Below are 17,992 nucleotides of genomic sequence, written 5' to 3' on the forward strand. Positions count from 1 at the left end.
GTAAAGTGACGTGTGATAACGCCGGGCATGCGTCTCGACGTCAGTGCGCTCTCTCGTTCCGGAGTCGGGTGGGCGCCCGCCGATAATTAAAAGGCCATTAACGAAGTAATTAATGTCAAATTTACACTGCCCATCCAACCTCACAGTTGGCGGGCAGGGGCCAAGTGGCCTTTACGTTTTTAGGAAACCTCATCCACGAGCGGGATGAGGTTTCCTAAACAAAAACAAAAATAGCTGGAAAAACTCAGCAGGTCTGACAGCATCTGCGGAGAGGAACACAGTTAACATTTTCAGTCTCTATGACTCTTCATCAGAACTAAAGAAATATAGAAATGAGGGGAAATATAAGCTGGTTGAAGGGGGGTGGGACAGATAGAGCTGGATAGAGGGCCTGTGATAGGTGGAGGCAAAGAAGAGATTGCCAAAGATGTCACAGACAAAAGGACAAAGGGGTGTTGACAGTGGTGATATTAGCTAAGGAATGTGCTAATGGTGATATTAAGGGTAGAAAACAGGATCAGCAAGTAACAGATAGCCCTAGTGGGGGTGGGGTGGGGAGAAGGGATTGAAATAGGTTAAAAGGTGAGATAAAATAATGTATGGAAATACATTTAAAAATAATGGAAATACATTTTAAAATAAGAGAAATAGATGGGAAAAAATATATAAAATATATTAAAAAAAATATATAAATTATTGGAAAAAGGGGGATCAGAAAGGGGTTGGGGATGGTGGAGAGAGTTCATGATCTAAAGTTGTGGAACTCAATGTTAAGTCCGGAAAGCTGCAAAGTACCTAATCGGAAGATGAGGTGCTGTTCCTCCAGTTTGCATTGAGCTTCACTGGAACATTGCAGCAGGCCAAGGATGGACATGTGGGCATGAGAGCAGGATGGTGTGTCGAAATGGCAAGCGACAGGAAGGTCTGGACCATGAGGTTTCCTAAAGCTTTTATAAGTAAAAGGTTTTCCTGAAGAATAAAAACATGTCCCATCTCATGTGACACAGTCACATGTTTCATTAAATTTTTATTGATTTTATTTATTGTTTTCAAAAGCACTTCAATCTCCCTGAGACAGCTCCGTGTCTCGGAGATTGGCCCGCTCTCTGGCCCCAACTCTCTCTCCTCCTCCAGCCCGCACAGGTAGCGCTGAGTGCTACCGCTTGCTCATTACACTGGGCGGGCCTTAACTGGCCTGCCAGTGTAAAATGGTGGTGCAGAGCTGATCGGGGGCAGTGGTCGGCTCCGTGACCGCCCCCGCCGAGCCCACCCTACACGGGAAACATTCAGGCTGTTAGGTTCTTTAACCAACAAGACAACAAGGCCATGTCAGATTCAGAGATGAATAATGACCTGAATTAGTCAGTAATCTAACAAGGGAACACCCAGCTAACAGTGACGATAACATGAGTGAAACTGATGCTGGGTTTGAGAGAGGGAAGGGTGAGTCACCATCAAGGTTTTTAAATTTGGGTAAGGCTGACTTTGAAGGGATGAGGCAGCAATTGATCACAGTAGCCAGGGCAGAACAATTAATGGATAAAACAACAAACAAGTGGGAGCTGTTCAAAGTCATAATTGGTAGAATACCCCTAAAAGTCATGAGCTCTACTTGAATAATTAAACAACTTTGATCAATGAGAAGTGGGAGATAGCAGAAAACAAAAAGCAGGGGCCTATACAAAGAAAAGAATAGCAGATATCCCGGGGACTAAGAAAGTAGTAAGAGCTGAAAAATGGGAATAAGATAAAACTTGAGGGACATCAAGAACAGTAAAGGCTTTTTACAAATAACAGAAAAAGAGGGCCGGCTAAGAATAATGTTGGTCTGTTAAAGACAAACACAAGTGATATTGCAATTGAAAATCAGAAAATTACAGACTTGAACACTTTGTATCAGTCTTCATAATAGAGGATGACAAAGTATTAGCTTTGAAAAAATAAAAACTTTAATAGAAGCAATTTAATTTCAATATATCTTTAAAATACATTAATGGCCTGAACCTGGGTACACAGGCCATGACTTCAAAGTTTCCAGATGTCAAAACCTGGAAATGTAGTGAATGAGAATGGTAACAGGCTTCAGGAGCTCAGACAGCATGGTGAAATGTGCAGACATTTCAGAGCAGAGACATTTAAAGGCAGAGAAGTGGGAAGTAATCCTATTTTGGTAGGAAGAATTAGAGGCCAAATGAGCGAAATGGGACAGTTGCAAGGAGGTGCAGGAAGAGAGAGATCCGGAGGTGCACATATTCAAATTTTCAAAGGTTGTAGGGCAAAATCAGAAGGCTGTTAAAAAAGCATTCAGGAGCCTTGGCTTTATAAATAAAAGGCACAGAGTACAAAAGCTAGGATATTATGTCAAACCTTCATAAAAATACGTCGCTAGTTAGGCCGCAGCTGAAATAGTATATAATTAAGGGCACTACACTTTAGGAACAATGTCAATTTCTCCACGAGTGTGCAGGGTAAATTTACTATAATACCAGAGATGTGGGGCTTCAGTTATGTGTAGAGACTACAGCAGCTGGAGACGTTCCCTGTCGAGCAGAAAAGGTTAGGGGAGAATTTAACAAACTTATTATTGTTTCAAAAGATATCAAGTGCCGTGTGGAATAGGGAATTTGGTTGTAGACCAACCATTAAATCACTGAATGGCATAACAGGCTCAAAGGGCTAAATGGCTTACTTTTTATGTTCCTTTCTCCAAAAATCATGAAAGGGTTTGATATTTTATGAAAGAAGAAAATGTTTCCAGTGGTATAAGTTTTAACACAGAGTTATGATGATCTGGAATGCACTGCCTGAAGTGTGGGAAATGTTATTAAGGAACAGAGTGACTGAGTACTGGGACATATGAACAAGGAGGTGTAGGCCATTCGGCCCCTTGAGCCTGCTCTGCCATTTAATAAGATCGTGGCTGATCTGATAGTAACCTCAAATCTGCCTCTCCCCGATAACCTTTCATCCCCTGCTTACCAAGAATCTATCCACCTCTGCCTTAAAAATATTCAAAGGCTCTGCTTCTACTGCCTTTTCAGGAAGAGAGTTATAAAGACTAATGACCCTCTGGGTGAAAAAATTTCAACTCATCTCCATTTTAAATGGGCAACCCCTTATTTTTAAACAGTGAGCCCTATTTCTAGATTTTTCCACAAGAGGAAACATCCTCTCCACCTCCAGCCTATCAAGACCCCTCAGGATCTTATATGTTTCAATCATGTCACCTCTTACTCTTCTAAACCCCAGGGGATACAAGCCTAGCCTGTCCAACCTTTCCTCATAAGACAACCCACCCATTCCAGGTATTACTCTGGTAAACCTTCTCTGAACTACTTCCAACGCATTTACATCCTTCCTTCAATAAGGTGATCAATACTGTACACAGTACTCCAACGGTGGTCTCACTAGTGCCCTGTACAACTGAAGCATAACCTCCCTACTTATGTATTTGATTCCCCTCACAATAAATGGTAACATTCGATTAACTTTCCGAATTACTTGCTGTACTTGCATACTAGCCTTTTGAGATTCATGCACTAGAATGCCCAGATCCCTCTGCACCTTAGAGCTCTTCAATCTTTCACTGTTTAGATAATATGCTTCTCTTTTATTCTTCCTGCAAAATGGACTGTTTCACATTTTCCCACATTATGCTCCATTTGCCAGATCATTGCCCACTCACTTAACCTATCTATATCTTTTTGTAGCCTCTTTATGTCCTCTTCACAACTTACTTTCCTACCTTTGTGTCATCAGCAAGTTTGGCAACCATCCCTTCATCCATGCTGCAGCTGTGACACATCACCTGTCCTGACACTCTTAATGTGTTCTTAACTATTTAATTACTTTATTCAAATATATATTTTACTTTTAGTATTATATATTTTATTAACCTTACCACTAGTTGCTAGGCTATTTTGAACCTTAGGAGTAGAATAAACTTTAGTCACTTACCAGATACTCACCAAATAACTAGCTTGTTCTTCTGTAGCAGAGTACGACCACTTCCTGAAGACTGAGAAAGTTAGAAAGCAGAAAGCAAAAGAGCATCTCTTTCCCTTCCTTCCCTAACTCCCTTAACTACCCAACTCCCAGCACTCTATTCTAAGTCGCACTTCTTGCAGTAAACCTTACCTAAAGCTCCTCTTTCCCCCTACAAATCTGAGTGATCAGAGGGTTTCTGCATGGAATTGTAGATTGTATGACATGTTTAACAAACCTAGTTTAATGTTTTGAGGCAGCAACCGTGATAGATAAGGGAGTATCTGTAGATATTATATATGTGGGATTCCAGAAAGCATTCAGAAGGGCTCACACAGGGGGTCCCTAATAAAATTGAAAGCACATGGCTTTGGGGATAAGTTACTGACATAGATAGGGAATTGGTTAGGAGATAGGAGACAGAGTTGGGATAACGTGTATGCACTCCAACTGACAGGGTGTGACTAATGGTGTCCCCCAGGGGTTTGTAGAGACCTAAACTTTTGCCTATATTTCTAAAATACTTAGATGAAGGAATAGAAAGCTGTATGTCCAAGATCTGCTGATGACTAGTAAGTAGTAAGTTCTAGTAAGTAGTGTAGATGGGAGCAGGAAGTTGCAAAAGGAACATCAACAGATTAAGCGAGTGGACACAACAGTGGCAGACAGAGTTCCATGTGAGGAAATGTAACATCATCCACTTTGTACCCAAGGTCGAAAAATCAGAGTATTTTCTATTTTTTTGTTTTATTTATTCTTTCATGGGTGTGGGTGCTACTGCTAGGCCAACATTTATTGCCCATCCATAATGAGAAGCTAAAAACTGTGAGAATCAGAGAGATTTAACAATCCAACTATAGAAATTACTAAAAGCTAGTGGGTAGATACTAAAAATTTTAAATGCTAACAGGATGTTTACTGTTATAGCAAGAGGGTTGGAACACAAAGGTGTGGATGTTATGATAGTTAATATAAAGCTTGGCTAGACATCACTTAGAATTTTGGACTTGAAGGGTACAATTTAAAGGGGGTACAGGAATAGAGAGAAAAGGGGGTATTTATGCACAAACTATTGAAGGTGGTAGAGCAGGTTGAGAAAGTTGCTAAAAAGGGATTCTGGGCTTTATAAGCAGAGACAGAGTACAAATGCAAGGACGTTATGATGAACTTTTATGTGGAACTTATGCAGAATCGTCCCACATTTGTACTAAGTGCAGTAGCGGGTGGGAAAAACAATGCTTTAACCTCTGGTGACAACGACACCTTTTCACACCGTATCGTCCCAAACCCACCACAGTAATTATGCATTCCCAGGGTACACAATGGTTCCATGGCGGGCGGGCTCCAATTCGCCTGCCATGCTGTCACCTCGCCACTTCATCACGCCACGTGCCAGATTTAAAGTACAGCCGCGCTCAGTGCTTCCAGCCCAGGACTGCAGCAAAGAAGACATGGCCCCACAAGGCAAGAAGACTGCAGTCCTCAAGCGCCTTTCGGACGCCATGGAGGCCCAATGTGATGTCCTCTACCCCCATTCTGGCCGCAGGAGGTGCAGCAACATTACCACCCTGGCTTGGTAGGCGGTGACAGTTGTGATCAGTGCCAATGCTGCGCAAAAGTGATTGGCCATCCAATGCAGATAGAGGAAGAATGATCTCTTCCATGCAACCAGGGTATGGCAACCATCTCATTGCTCTAAACTCACACACTCAGGCCCATCACACATTCATTGGTATCTCACTCACTGCCAGCTCAAGGGACATCACCACTCACTCTCTCACACACACCTCACATCTCCATCTGGCCTCATCTCCTCTGGAGACTGCCGCCTCAGCCCTCACCGTCTTGAGGCCGCTTGCACAGATCAACATGTGTCCCCGCACACACCCTGGGATACCCTCCTTCTGCAGTATAGCCCTCATCCTGCAGCCTCTTCCCTTGCCCGAGGTCACTTCTCTCCCTTCCCCAGGTAAGCCCTAGCCCTGCAGCCATTGAAAAGCTGCCCACATATGACTGATCTGGTAGGTAGAGACCTGCCCACGAAACCTCCTAAAAGTGATGTGAAGCCTGGCGCTGATGACTGCAAGTGTTGACCAAAGCATTGTAGGCAAACAAACCTCGAAGTCCCGAGCGAAGTGCAGCCCGCCAAGTGCACGCCTTATATATGCTGTTGTGAAACACATTGGTGTATTTTCCCATTGGCATGGGTAGATGATTCAGCGGGGCGAGATGAATCTGTTGGGTTGGCCTTATAATGAGATGATGTATTACAATGAAGTTCCTGATGTCCGATGGTGGGGAATGCGGCCCGCCAACGACGGGCTGAGTGGATGATCGCAAACTGGTTAGGCTGCATTGAGAAAGTGCGACAATCAAAGCTCAGTACAAAGATTGACTCGCAGAAAGGATATTGGCAAGTACCTATCAGAAAGGGTGAAAGAGGTTCCAGCTTCTCTAACACCAGATGGTCTCTATCAGTTCAAAGGCCCCATGAGATGTAAAGGCGACTGACGAGTTCCCAGTGCCTTCAACGAAATGGGAAGTCTTACAATTTCTGGGCATGAGTGGTTTTTACAGGAAGTTCACGCCAAATTTTAGCAGAGTGGTTGCTCCATTAACTGAACTCTTAAAAAATGGTTCAACAGGACATCAGAGTGCCAAAATACATGGAAAAATCTGAAAACTGCGTTGACAACAGCACCAGTTTTAACGACACCAAATTGTGCCAAGCAGTTTAAATTGGCTATTGATGCCAGCAATGTGGGTATTGATGCTGTATTGTTGCAGAAAGATGACACAAGTATTGAAAAGCCTGAGAGATATTTCTCAAAGTTAAATATTCATCAACAAAAAATACTCCACCATCGAGAAGGAAACACTGAGTTTGGGACAGGCATTGCAACATTTTGAAACTTATGTTGCCAACAAGTCATCAGATACATTGTTTACTCTGACCATAAGCCATTAAGATTTTTGGAAGGGTTTCGACATTGGAATGCGAGACTGTTTGGATGAAGTCTATTGTTACAACTAATTATCTTGCAAATTATACATGTGGCTGAATTCATTATCAAGGGTTTTAGGTGTAAAGAATATTGAACAAATGAAACCTGGAAAAAAGGGTTGAAATGGGACTTTACTTTTACTGAAACCTTGGGTATATTATCATTTAATTCATGAATCTTATAATATAATATAGTGTAACAATTAGTAATTAATAGAAAAAAGGCTAAGAAAATGAAATCTTTTTGAATTATGACAGTTCATTTTTTTAAAAAGGGAGAGGTGTCAAGAAAACAAGAAATTGTAATATTTTTCTTCCGTTAATAATGCTGGCATATTTTTAGGCACTGGTAGACAGGCTGTAATTGGGTTAAGAGCTAGAGTGATGGCAAGGGTCTAAAGTCAGCAGTAAGAAGTGGTTTTGACATGTTAATGAACCAGGAAGAATTTCATTCAGAGTTTTACATAAAGCAATAACAGGAATAGTTTTGAATTGAGTTCTTTTAATTCAAAGCAGGTATATGCAGGTTGTAAAAAGGTGCAAGGAAATGAGGTAAAGATTTTGCTTCCAATTTCCATCCCTCCATCATTTTCACGTGGTCCATCTCTGACACTTCCCTTCCTTGACCTCTCTGTCTCTATTTCTGGTAATAGACTGTCCACCAATATTTATTACAAGCCTACCGACTCCCACAGCTACCTTGACTACAGCTCCTCACACCCCGCTTCCTGTAAGGACTCCATCCCATTCTCTCAGTTCCTTCGCCTCTGTCGCATCTGTTCTGATGATGCCACTTTCAAAAACAGTTCCTCTGACGTCTTCCTTCTTCCTTAACCGAGGTTTTCCACCCACAGTGGTTGACAGGGCCCTCAACCGTGTCCAGCCCATCTCCCGCGCATCCGCCCTCACACCTTCCTCTCCTTCCCAGAACCATGATAGGGCCCTTCTTGTCCTCACTTATCTTGTCCCCACCAGCCTCCGCATTCAAAGGATCATCCTCCATCATTTCCGCCAACTCCAGCATGATGCCACCACCAAACACATCTTCCCTTCATCCCCCTGGAGGCATTCCGCAGGGATCGTTCTCTCCGGGACACCCTGGTCCACTCCTCTATCACCCCTACACCTCAACCCCTTCCCATGCAACCGCAGAACATGCAACACCTGCCCCTTTACTTCCCCTCTCCTCACCGTTCAAAGGCCCAAACACTCCTTTCAAGTGAGGCAGCATTTCACTTGCATTTCCCTCAATTTAGTCTACTGCATTTGCTGCTCCCAATGTGGTCTCCTCTACATTAGAGAGACCAAATGCAGACTGGGTGACCGCTTTGCGGAACACCTTCCGTCTGTCCGCAAGCATGACCCAGACCTCCATGTTGCTTGCCATTTCAACACTCCATCCTGCTCTCATGCCCACATGTCTGTCCTTGGCCTGCTGCAACGTTCCAGTGAAGCTCAACGCAAACAGGAGGAACAGCACCTCATCTTCCGACTAGGCACTTAACAGCCTTCCGGACTGAATATTGAATTCAACAATTTTAGATCATGAACTCTATCCTCCATCCCCACCCCCTTTTCTTCCAATATTTTATATATATTTTTCTTTTCCCACCTATTTCCATTATTTTTAAATGTATTTCCATCCAGTGTTTATCTCTAACTTTTAGCCTATTTCGATCCCTTCCCCCACCCCCACTAGGGCTATCTGTACCTTGTTCATCCTGCTTTCTACCCTTAATGTCACCTATTAGCACATTCCTTAGATAATATCATCACCTTCAACACCTCTTTGTCCTTTTGTCTATGACATCTTTTGGCTATCTCCACCTATCACTGGCCAGCTCTACTTGTCCCACCCCCGCCTTAAACCAGCTTATATTTCACCTCTTTTCTATTTTTCCTTAGTTCTGCTGAAGAGTCATACGGATTCGAAACGTTAACTGTGTTCCTCTCCGCAGCTGCTGTCAGACCTGCTGAGTTTTTCCAGGTATTTTTATTTTTGTTTTGGATTTCCAGCATCAGCAGCTTTTTGCTTTTATTATAAAGATAGGGCAAGTTTGTTTTTACAAGCCTGAGCTAAGTAAAGGACGATTTAATCAATTCTGGGAAGAGAGCATTTCTGAAGAGACTGGTTGAGATAATAGAGAGATCAAAGGGAAGGAATACATTTAAGGAAATATTGAAGCCTATATGAGGGAGTAGCTGGTCAGATCTCCCAGAAGGCAGCAAAGTAGCTGGACAGAACTCCAAGAAGACAATATGAACAAGGCCAGACCTGAAAATCCAGTTGCTGTCAGCCTCAGAGTAGCCCCAAGGAAAAAATTGCACTGTGTGGTAAAAATTACTGGAATTTAATAGATTTTAAAATCTATAAGGATAGTTGCTGAACAGAAAATGGAAGTTTAGCTCTGAGTGTGTTTAAGTTAAGACCTTGTGGAACTATTTTAAAGTACTGTTTAATGTGTAAAGCCAATCTTGTGTTCAAGTGTAATTGTAATTTCTTGCTTTTATTCTTTTAATAAATGTTTACTTTGCTATAAGATCATCACAAGTAGTCGGGGACATCATTTCCTGATTTTAGAACATCTTCTCATATTATACAAATTGCAAAAACTGTTGTGACAGCTGTTTAAAGTTTCCCTCTGGGATTTGGGCAAACTGGCATTTATCATCAGCCGTGCCATAACAAGTAGCACTTAGGTGAGGCGATATTTAGCTTCATTTGGAAGTTGCTTTTATCTACATTATCATAGTGCCTTAAATGTAGTGAAAGGTTCCAAGATACTTCACACTTGACACCAAGCCACATAAGGCCATATTAGGGCAGGTGAGCAAATACTGAATCAAAAAGATAGGTTTTAATGAGCTTCTTAAAGGAGGAAAGCAAGATAGCAAAGTGGAGAGTTTTAGGGTGGGAATTCCAGAGCTTGGGACCTCAGCAACTGAAAGCGCAGGCACAAATGATGGAGTGATTAAGAATGCCCAAGAGACCAGAATTCAAGGGGCGCAGATATCCCAGAGGGCTATAGGACTGAAGAAGATTAGAGATTGGAGGGACAAGGCCATGGAGAGTGAAACATGCAGAGCAAGAGGTTGCTCAGACTAAATTCAACGGGTATAACTTACGTTATCGTAATGATACAAAGTGAAGAAAATGTGACATTATCCCCAAACCAGTGGGTCACCTGACAAACAGAATAATGCAGTCTATCCTCCAACCAACAACTGAATATGTCTCTTCCTGTATTCTGGTCATTTTCTAAAAACATTCTCACAGCATGTTTTCAAAAGTAAGGCTGCTTGTCTAACTTATTTCCTTTAGTGAGGGAAAACCCGTCTCTGGTGTTGACTTTTAGTGAAAACTGATTCACCAGCCCAAGCGTCGAGCTTACTTGGTACTGAACCCATGCTGAAGTCAAATAAACATGATTACTGCAGCAGTTGCAATTTGGGTAGTTTTCAGTCATCCCATAACAGGAAATATTTCAAAGTGTTGGAAAAGGTACGGCTAGATTCAGTAGGATGTTACCAGCGAAGGTTGTCTACACTTATGAAGAAATGGTTGGAAAAATTGAGTAGAGGAGGTAAATTGGCGACATAATTAAGATGTTCATAGTTATGAAGATTTACAATAAGGTAATTAGTGACATTATTTCCACTGGTCAGTGTGACAATAATGCAAATACACAAGTTTAAGATAATCACAAAAGAGTTGATAAGGGTAGAGCGGGGGTTGCAGTTAAATTTAGTAAAAATGGTTAGGACATGGTATTCTCTGGTACAAACTGATGTTGAAGCAAAATCCATGGGCGCATTGAGCAGGGAAATTATTACATGAAAGAGAGAAATGTTAAAGGGTATGGTGAGGAAACAGTGGAGTAGAATTATACTGACTTATGAGGGGGAAAATATCAGCGGAGAGACAGTGGATCGAATGACTTGTTTCTGTGCTGGAACAGTCTATATTCTTGATTTAAAGATTTACTGATTGTGGTCCTATCTTCTCCCAGTTTGACAGAGAATATCCTTTTTTGACCCCATTTCCTTTCTTTCAAAATAATACTTAATTCCCTTGAGTTTTTCCAGCGCTTTGTTTTTATTTCAGATCTCCAGCATTCGCAGTTTTTTGCTTTTATTTAATTCCCTTTCTAAGGTCTCCACTGTTAGCTTCCTTTAAGGAAGAGGACAGAGTCTGATACTTAGCTTATGTTATGATCCACAGCAAAACTAGCTAGCTGATTAATTGTGCCTGTTCAATATAATTCCCCTTGTTTGCAATTCAACTGATGTATTAGAAAGCTCCTTTGGTACTTACTGCTCTTTTAGTACTGAATGAATGCACTTCTTCTGGGATGCACTCAGTGAGATGCTCTTTTTCCGTGGGCTATCTTCCCCATGTATTTCCCTCTGCTGGTATTCACTCTTCATATGCACCTGAAATGAAAAGGGTTCTGATTACATTAATTGGGGGAATTTGCAACATATGTGATTGCATTTGTTTAGACACCAGCCTACACAGAGTCAAGCTTAGGTTTTCAGATTAAAGTGGAAGTCACAAATTGGTTGCCTTTCTCCCCCCCAACCCCAGCTGTAATACGAAACAGCAAATTGGCTCATTTGTTTTTAGCTCACAGCAAGACCGTATGTCACTGCAAATGAGTTGACATCCAAAAGACCCTCCAGCACAACTAAATGCAACAGCTTCAGTTAAACTTGCAACTAATTGTAAAAGGAAGACTCGCATTTATATAGCACCATTCATGGCCACCAACTCCCCTGCTTTTCTATGAAATAGTGCCATGGGGTCTTTTAAACCCACCTGAGAGGGAAGATAGGGTCTCAGTTTGACATCTCTTCTGAAAGATGGCACTTCCCACAGCACAGCACTCCCCCAGTACTGCACCAAGAGTGTCAGACTAGATTTTTGTGCTCAAGTTGTGGAGTGGGACTTGAATCCACATCCTTCTGACTCAAAGGCAGAAGTGCTGCCAACTGGGCCATGGCAGACACCACAGTAAGTCTATCTTGCATTTATTAAAAGGGGGCATCTGTGACTAAAATCAAGGGATTGGTGCATTTTATTGTTCTCAGCAGCCTTCCATCTTGTGAGACAATGCTTTGCACTGTGGTGGTCAACTGTGGTAAGCATTGCCTGCTGAGGCTCAGGAGCCCCAGTCTGGCATGGCCGCCTGTGCCATATTTGCTGCAGATGAAGGCAGTGAAATGAGAAAATGCACGATTCGCTGGCCTCTGTTTTCTCTGGGCCCTCCTCTCTCCATTTCTCCTCACTTCTTCCAATGACCCTCCAAACGGTCAGCCTTCAGAGGTCATGGCCAACAGTGACCAGTTCCTAGCTTCAGTGTCTCTGTCTGCCACCTTCATACCTCACTTGTAGGTCTCCTTGTAGTGGAAGTATGGACATCCAGAAGTGTCTAGTTCACCGAACAGAACGTCTTTGGGTATACAGCTGTAATCCATCCAATGAGTGCAGCCGATCCAGCAAAGGCATCATTGACTTAGTAATGAGTGTATGCTGATGGAATTAGCATGCTCCAGAACCAGAGTTAGTGACCTTAACTGAGGAGCTGCCAGGGATACATCTCAGACAGCATAAGTAGTAACTACTGAGTCTTTTATCCTGCCAAGCAGATGTTGTCCAGGTCTCACCACTATAGAGGAGTACACTGAGGATGCAGACTTGGTAGACTCAGTTTGGTGTTCTTGGTCAAGTTGCTGTTATAGCTTTCAAATAGCTGGAGATAAAGTGGAGGCTTCTTCCCAGACACAATTTGAAAATGAAATCTCAAAGATGAGTAGTTAGTAGGACGAAGCAAAACTGAGTGATTTAGAAATTAGGGTATGGGGTGATTTTTTTCCTACTAACTGTATATAACCAATACATTAATAGTTACACAGACTAGCTCATCTTTCTATGAGATACCTCCCACCATTGTCTTTTTAATCATGGGCAACTGACTGCTCTAACTTTAGAAGCCTTAGGATTGGATAGGGACCAGAAAAGTCTCCCACTGTTCATATCTTTGGCGGGAAACCTGAACGCTGAATGAAAGCAGATTCAAATCACGCGTGCAGAACATCACAGGAGATAAACCTATGACTGCTCAAAGCCTATCAGACTCCGAGAACATGTTTTAAAATTAGATTTAAACTTCTCATGGGCTGATTCTATTTTTTTTTTGTTTTTAAGTAGGGTTTTGTTGAGTGAATGGAGACACCAAGCCCTGTGATAAGGAAGACCGATGAATATGATGTCATTCATTTAAAATTACGATGCAAGTACTAGCGGTTGGTCATCCCACTATATCTATGCTATAGCAATCCCACTATATTGCTGTCAACATCTTTCCCTGCCTCAAATATTTAAACAATGATAATTCAACACACTTGGGACTCGCCATCGTTAACAACTGGGGTGGGAGGAGTGTGTGTATTGTCTATCCCCACTACTCTGCAGGCCATACCATAAATTCCTCACCAAAATGGCCAATTGTTTACCTTCTCTACTGGCAACCAGAATAAAAGAAACTTTAATCAGGCACCTTCAATGAACTTAGAACGATTGTTTATCATAAAACAAAACTTCTTTTTAACAAGTCACAAGTGCTGATTAATACACAATTGTGATCTGGAACCATAGCTATCTTTCTCTTAAAAAAAATTCCCCAGCACATCCACAGACAAACAAAGGACAAACAGATAGAGACTCTCTACAGAGATGAGCTTTACAGGACAGGCGTTATAAAAGATAAAATTTGCAGGGTCTTGACGTTGTCAATCTGTGGTTCTCTCGTGTGAAAATGGATTGCTGGACCCGGTGGACGTCTGGGAGTTCTCACCAACAAGATTTTGCCGTGGAGGAGAATATATATTATGTTTATGGCTGGATCAGTTCTCCATGTCAGTTTTGCAGGTCCAAAATGCAGACAAGTTACATTCAAATGAGGATTCTCTGGCTACAGGTTGATAGCCCCACATGATTTCAGGCCAGGCAGAGAGAGAGAGCCAGTTAGGATAGCCTTCCTTTCCCAGCTTATTCCCCAACAAGAATGACTTCAAAACCAGCAGATTCAAGCTTACGTTTCTTTTTCTCTCTGCCATGATTTCCAGCAACTTACTCGTCTTTGTCTCTCTTCAGTATTTTTCCCCAGCAATTAAAGTGATTGCAGTTCAAAACAAACAGATCTTCCTTGAGTACCATCCAGGCCAGGTGATATCTTGGAAGAAGCCTGCTTGTTGATAGTTCCAAGGTGAACTTAAGACCCTTTTTAACAGAAACTCCAGGTCAGCATCCAAATGGTCAGATAATGCAACGTCCTTCCATATTTTAAAAGAAAAATTCAGTCTTGAAAGATATGATTCTCGCCATCTTGTCTGCCAATGGTACATTTTCCAAAATAAAGATAAAAAGCAAACTTGCATTTGTATGGCACCTTTCATAAATTCGGGAAGTGCTTAACAGCCAGTGAATGTTTGTTTAATACGTGGTTACTGTTGCACTATAATACTGGTAAAGAAAAAGTAATGGAGAAACTAAAGACATGAAAGCTGATGGCATACACCCTGAGTTTTAAAAGACTTGGTTGCAGAGGATAGATGCACTGGTTGTGATCTTTCAAAATTCCCTAGATTCTAAAACTGTCCCCAAAGATTGGAAGATGGTAAATGCAACCCAGCTAATCAAGAGGGGAGGCAGAGATAAAGCAGGGAAAGGAGGGAGAGAGAACAGGGACCATCAGCCAGTTAGCCTGACATCAGCAGGAGGGAAAAATGCTAGAATCTATTCCCAGGGATTGGTAACAAGGCACTTCGAAAATCAAAATAGGCAGAATCACCAAGGTTTTATGAAAGGGAAATTGTATTTGACAAATCTATTAGAGTTTTGTTTAATGGCATAACTAGAGGGTAAATGAGGGGAAACCAGTGAATGTAATATATTTGGATTTCAGAAAACTTGAGGTGCCACACGAAAGGTTGCAACATAAGATTATGGAATTATCGGTAATATATCATAGATTGAGGATTGGCTAACAGGGCACTGGGAGAACATACCTGCTCTTTTTCAATCAAAGCAATGGAATCTGTGTGGTGTGACATTCCATCCAAATGGTGGCAACTCCAACAATGCAGCAGTGATCCAGCATTTCACTGAATTGGCAATTCTAATTCCAAAATTACATCAATTTCAAAAAGCAGCTTGAACCCACAATCACATGATTCAGAATCAAGAACGGGACCTACCAAGCCAAGCTGATAATATCTATATATTAAATTCTGAAGAGTAACCCAATGTGGAAATACATTTCAAAGCAGTAAAGTCAGGGTTCAGCGCTGTTCTGTAAATTATAGTAATATAAATGGAGTTGATATGATTTGAGGTTTTAATAGGAAACCAGATTCCTTAGAAAAGCCATCTAAATAGAATAGTAAATTCGTACCTGCTTAACACTATTTCCCAGGCCCTCGAGGCGTTCCCTGATATATTTAAGTTCTTTCTTCATGTCTCTCTCACTGTCCGACAGCACAGGAAGTTTTGAATTAAAACTGTGCAAGACTTTTTTCACCCTGTGAAGTAGAGGTACCTCAAAGTGAATCTTTTTTTCTAACACCGCACACATGTCCACCCATTTTTATATTTACAGAAGGGAAGAAAATTGTTCTATTCTTGACCCATACCTATTCATGAGGTCTTCTTGGTTATCTCTTGCATCTTCAAATTTGTCAGCAAGTATCTCCGCCATTTCCCGTATGACATTCCTGATGAAGAAATGAGTTTTTATCAGTACCTCCGAAGCTGAACTGACACCAATTTTAAAAAAAGTTGTTCTATCTCTATCAATAATTGCTGCTGCTAACCTCAATCCAATTAAAATCATTGTATCTATAAATATATATAATCAACGTATTGAATAGCAAGTGGTAAAATACTTCAATATAGTAAGATGTCTGGTCCTAGCTCAGGCTGACTTTCCCACGCTTCCTACCCCATTTCTCCATCACACATCATGTAGGTCACTGTAATATTTAATTGTCTTATCAGATGCTAAGTTTCTTCAACAGTCATATCCAACAACTTTTAATTAAGTGGCACCTTCAATGTAATAAAACAACCCAAGTGCTTCACAGCATGATCCACATAAGGGGATATAAGGACAGATGACCAAAAGCTTTGTCAAAGAGGTGGAGAGGTTGAGAGATGGAACTCCAGAGTTTAGGACCCAGGCAGCAGAGTTTTGAATAACCTCAAGTTTACAAATGGTAGAATGCTGGAGGACAGCCAGAAGTACTTCAGAGCTGTCAAGTCAAGAAGTGTTTTATTCGAATGTTCCCCTCTCTGGCTGCTTACTCAGATTGAACCTGGAGGTGTGCATTCTCTGTCCTATTTGTCACAAAGCTAAGATTCAAACCTCACGTTTTTGAATATTTCAGCCACAGTCCCTGAAACCTTTGTTCATGACTTTGCCAATGCAAATCCTAATTTTTTGCAACAGCCCCCTAGTGAGCCTCAAACAAATATGTTAGTCTGACAGCTGTCCCTTTAATCAGGTCACAATACATGGCTTAAAATGTCACCAGCTGTATTATAGCCTGAATCAATACCAATATTGCAAAATATTGCTGGAAATTTCTATGACAGAAGGCTTGAAAGAGGGTCTAAGCTTCAAGCTTAAAATAGATGTAACTGGCTGTTATCTGTGCAAATTACTTTATGATTCACAGCAATGATAAAGCTACCAAGTCTTGACATCTAAATTTGAAGGGTATGAAAAAGGGTTACCAAAGAGAGTGGAGCAAGCTGTGTTAGCAGCCTGAATTCTCCACAGGAAGACAAAATAAACTAGTCCTCTTCCACAGTTAAAGATGATCACAAAAGCAATATAAGAATTCTATGAGGAATAGCTTAGATTGAAATTACAACTTCTAATTTTTAAATTGAGAATGTGATGACTCATGTGCTTTGGGAAAAGCATGGTATTTTCTTTTTCTGAAACCAGGGAGAACCGGGGAGTGATCTGAAAGAGGGTTTATCTGTTTCTTCATTTTGCCATCATTAGGTTCCAACAAATGCCCACATGACCCAAGCCCACAAGGATGAACAGCTAAGGAGCAACGGGTGAAGAAATTGCAGTGGGGTTGGGTCAGCCTGTGTTCTCTGTTTGGTAGTTCAGAACACAGAGAATTTGTGTAATGAGGAAATAAGCAAGGTTCTCTCCGAGTGCAAGTTCTGTGTTTGGCCGTCTTCGAACAGGTCCTAGTGTCGAAGGTCCTCCAAGAGCAGAGATTGTGTTATACAGCTGGAAGGAGCTGAGAACTGAAGGCAACAGATTCTGGATTGGGCAAGACCCATTGCTGCTGTTTCAGTATTGCCAGAGCCCACCAGACTGTTTAAAGGACTGGGTCGAGGGAATCTCCAGAGATTCTGTGCCATTAGGACTGTTGTGACCCAAGTGAGAGAGGGTTTCTGCACCCGTGCCACGTCAGTGGTAACCATATTCAGGGACTTCGGATGAAATGCGGCTGCTAATGAATGCGACTCAAGGGCTGAAATGATTGAGTGGGAAGTGAGAAATCCTACACAGTGGAGGCAGAGTTGGAAAGACTGAGGCTCCCTATGGTGCCACATTAGTGCAGCAAATACTGCAAGTGCTTTAACTACATGAGATGTATTTTTGATGTATTTGTTTAAAGTGAAATTTGCCTGTTTGAAATATTCATCACCTGTTGGAATTATGCTGATTTTAGTTGCTTGGTTAGTGAAATGTCCAAAAAGCGAAATCTTGTCCAGGCATTTTCTTTCCCTTATGTCGCTGGGGTTTCTTTCTGGTTAAGAAGTTATCTGTCTCCATGGGGATTGTAACACGAAGTAGAAGAATTTCTACTGTTCATTATTTACTAAGCTTCTTTTGTAAAATAAATTACTTCAACAAACCTAAAACTAAAGTATGAAGTTGCAATGCTCTACCATTTTCCAGAGATGGGAGAGAT

The 17,992-nt window shown here is 41.5% G+C and overlaps 1 protein-coding gene across 3 annotated transcripts in view; it reads right to left on the minus strand.

Moving 5' to 3' along the window:
- nup88 (nucleoporin 88) overlaps positions 1 to 17,992 on the minus strand; it is a 46,031-nt gene that overhangs the window by 4,951 nt on the left and 23,088 nt on the right. For 2 of the 3 annotated variants that reach the window (XM_041196981.1, XM_041196980.1), the window contains exons 14-16: positions 15,683 to 15,763; positions 15,445 to 15,571; positions 11,304 to 11,422 (exon numbers count right to left, since the gene is read on the minus strand). In XM_041196981.1, the coding sequence (XP_041052915.1) occupies positions 11,304 to 11,422; positions 15,445 to 15,571; positions 15,683 to 15,763 (327 nt within the window). Of the gene's footprint in view, positions 1 to 11,299; positions 11,423 to 15,444; positions 15,572 to 15,682; positions 15,764 to 17,992 lie in introns of those variants that run through there. The other variant, XM_041196982.1, reaches the window with a different exon arrangement.

The sequence above is a fragment of the Carcharodon carcharias genome, chromosome 10 (assembly GCF_017639515.1).
Source record: "Carcharodon carcharias isolate sCarCar2 chromosome 10, sCarCar2.pri, whole genome shotgun sequence".
Lineage (NCBI taxonomy): Eukaryota > Metazoa > Chordata > Chondrichthyes > Lamniformes > Lamnidae > Carcharodon > Carcharodon carcharias.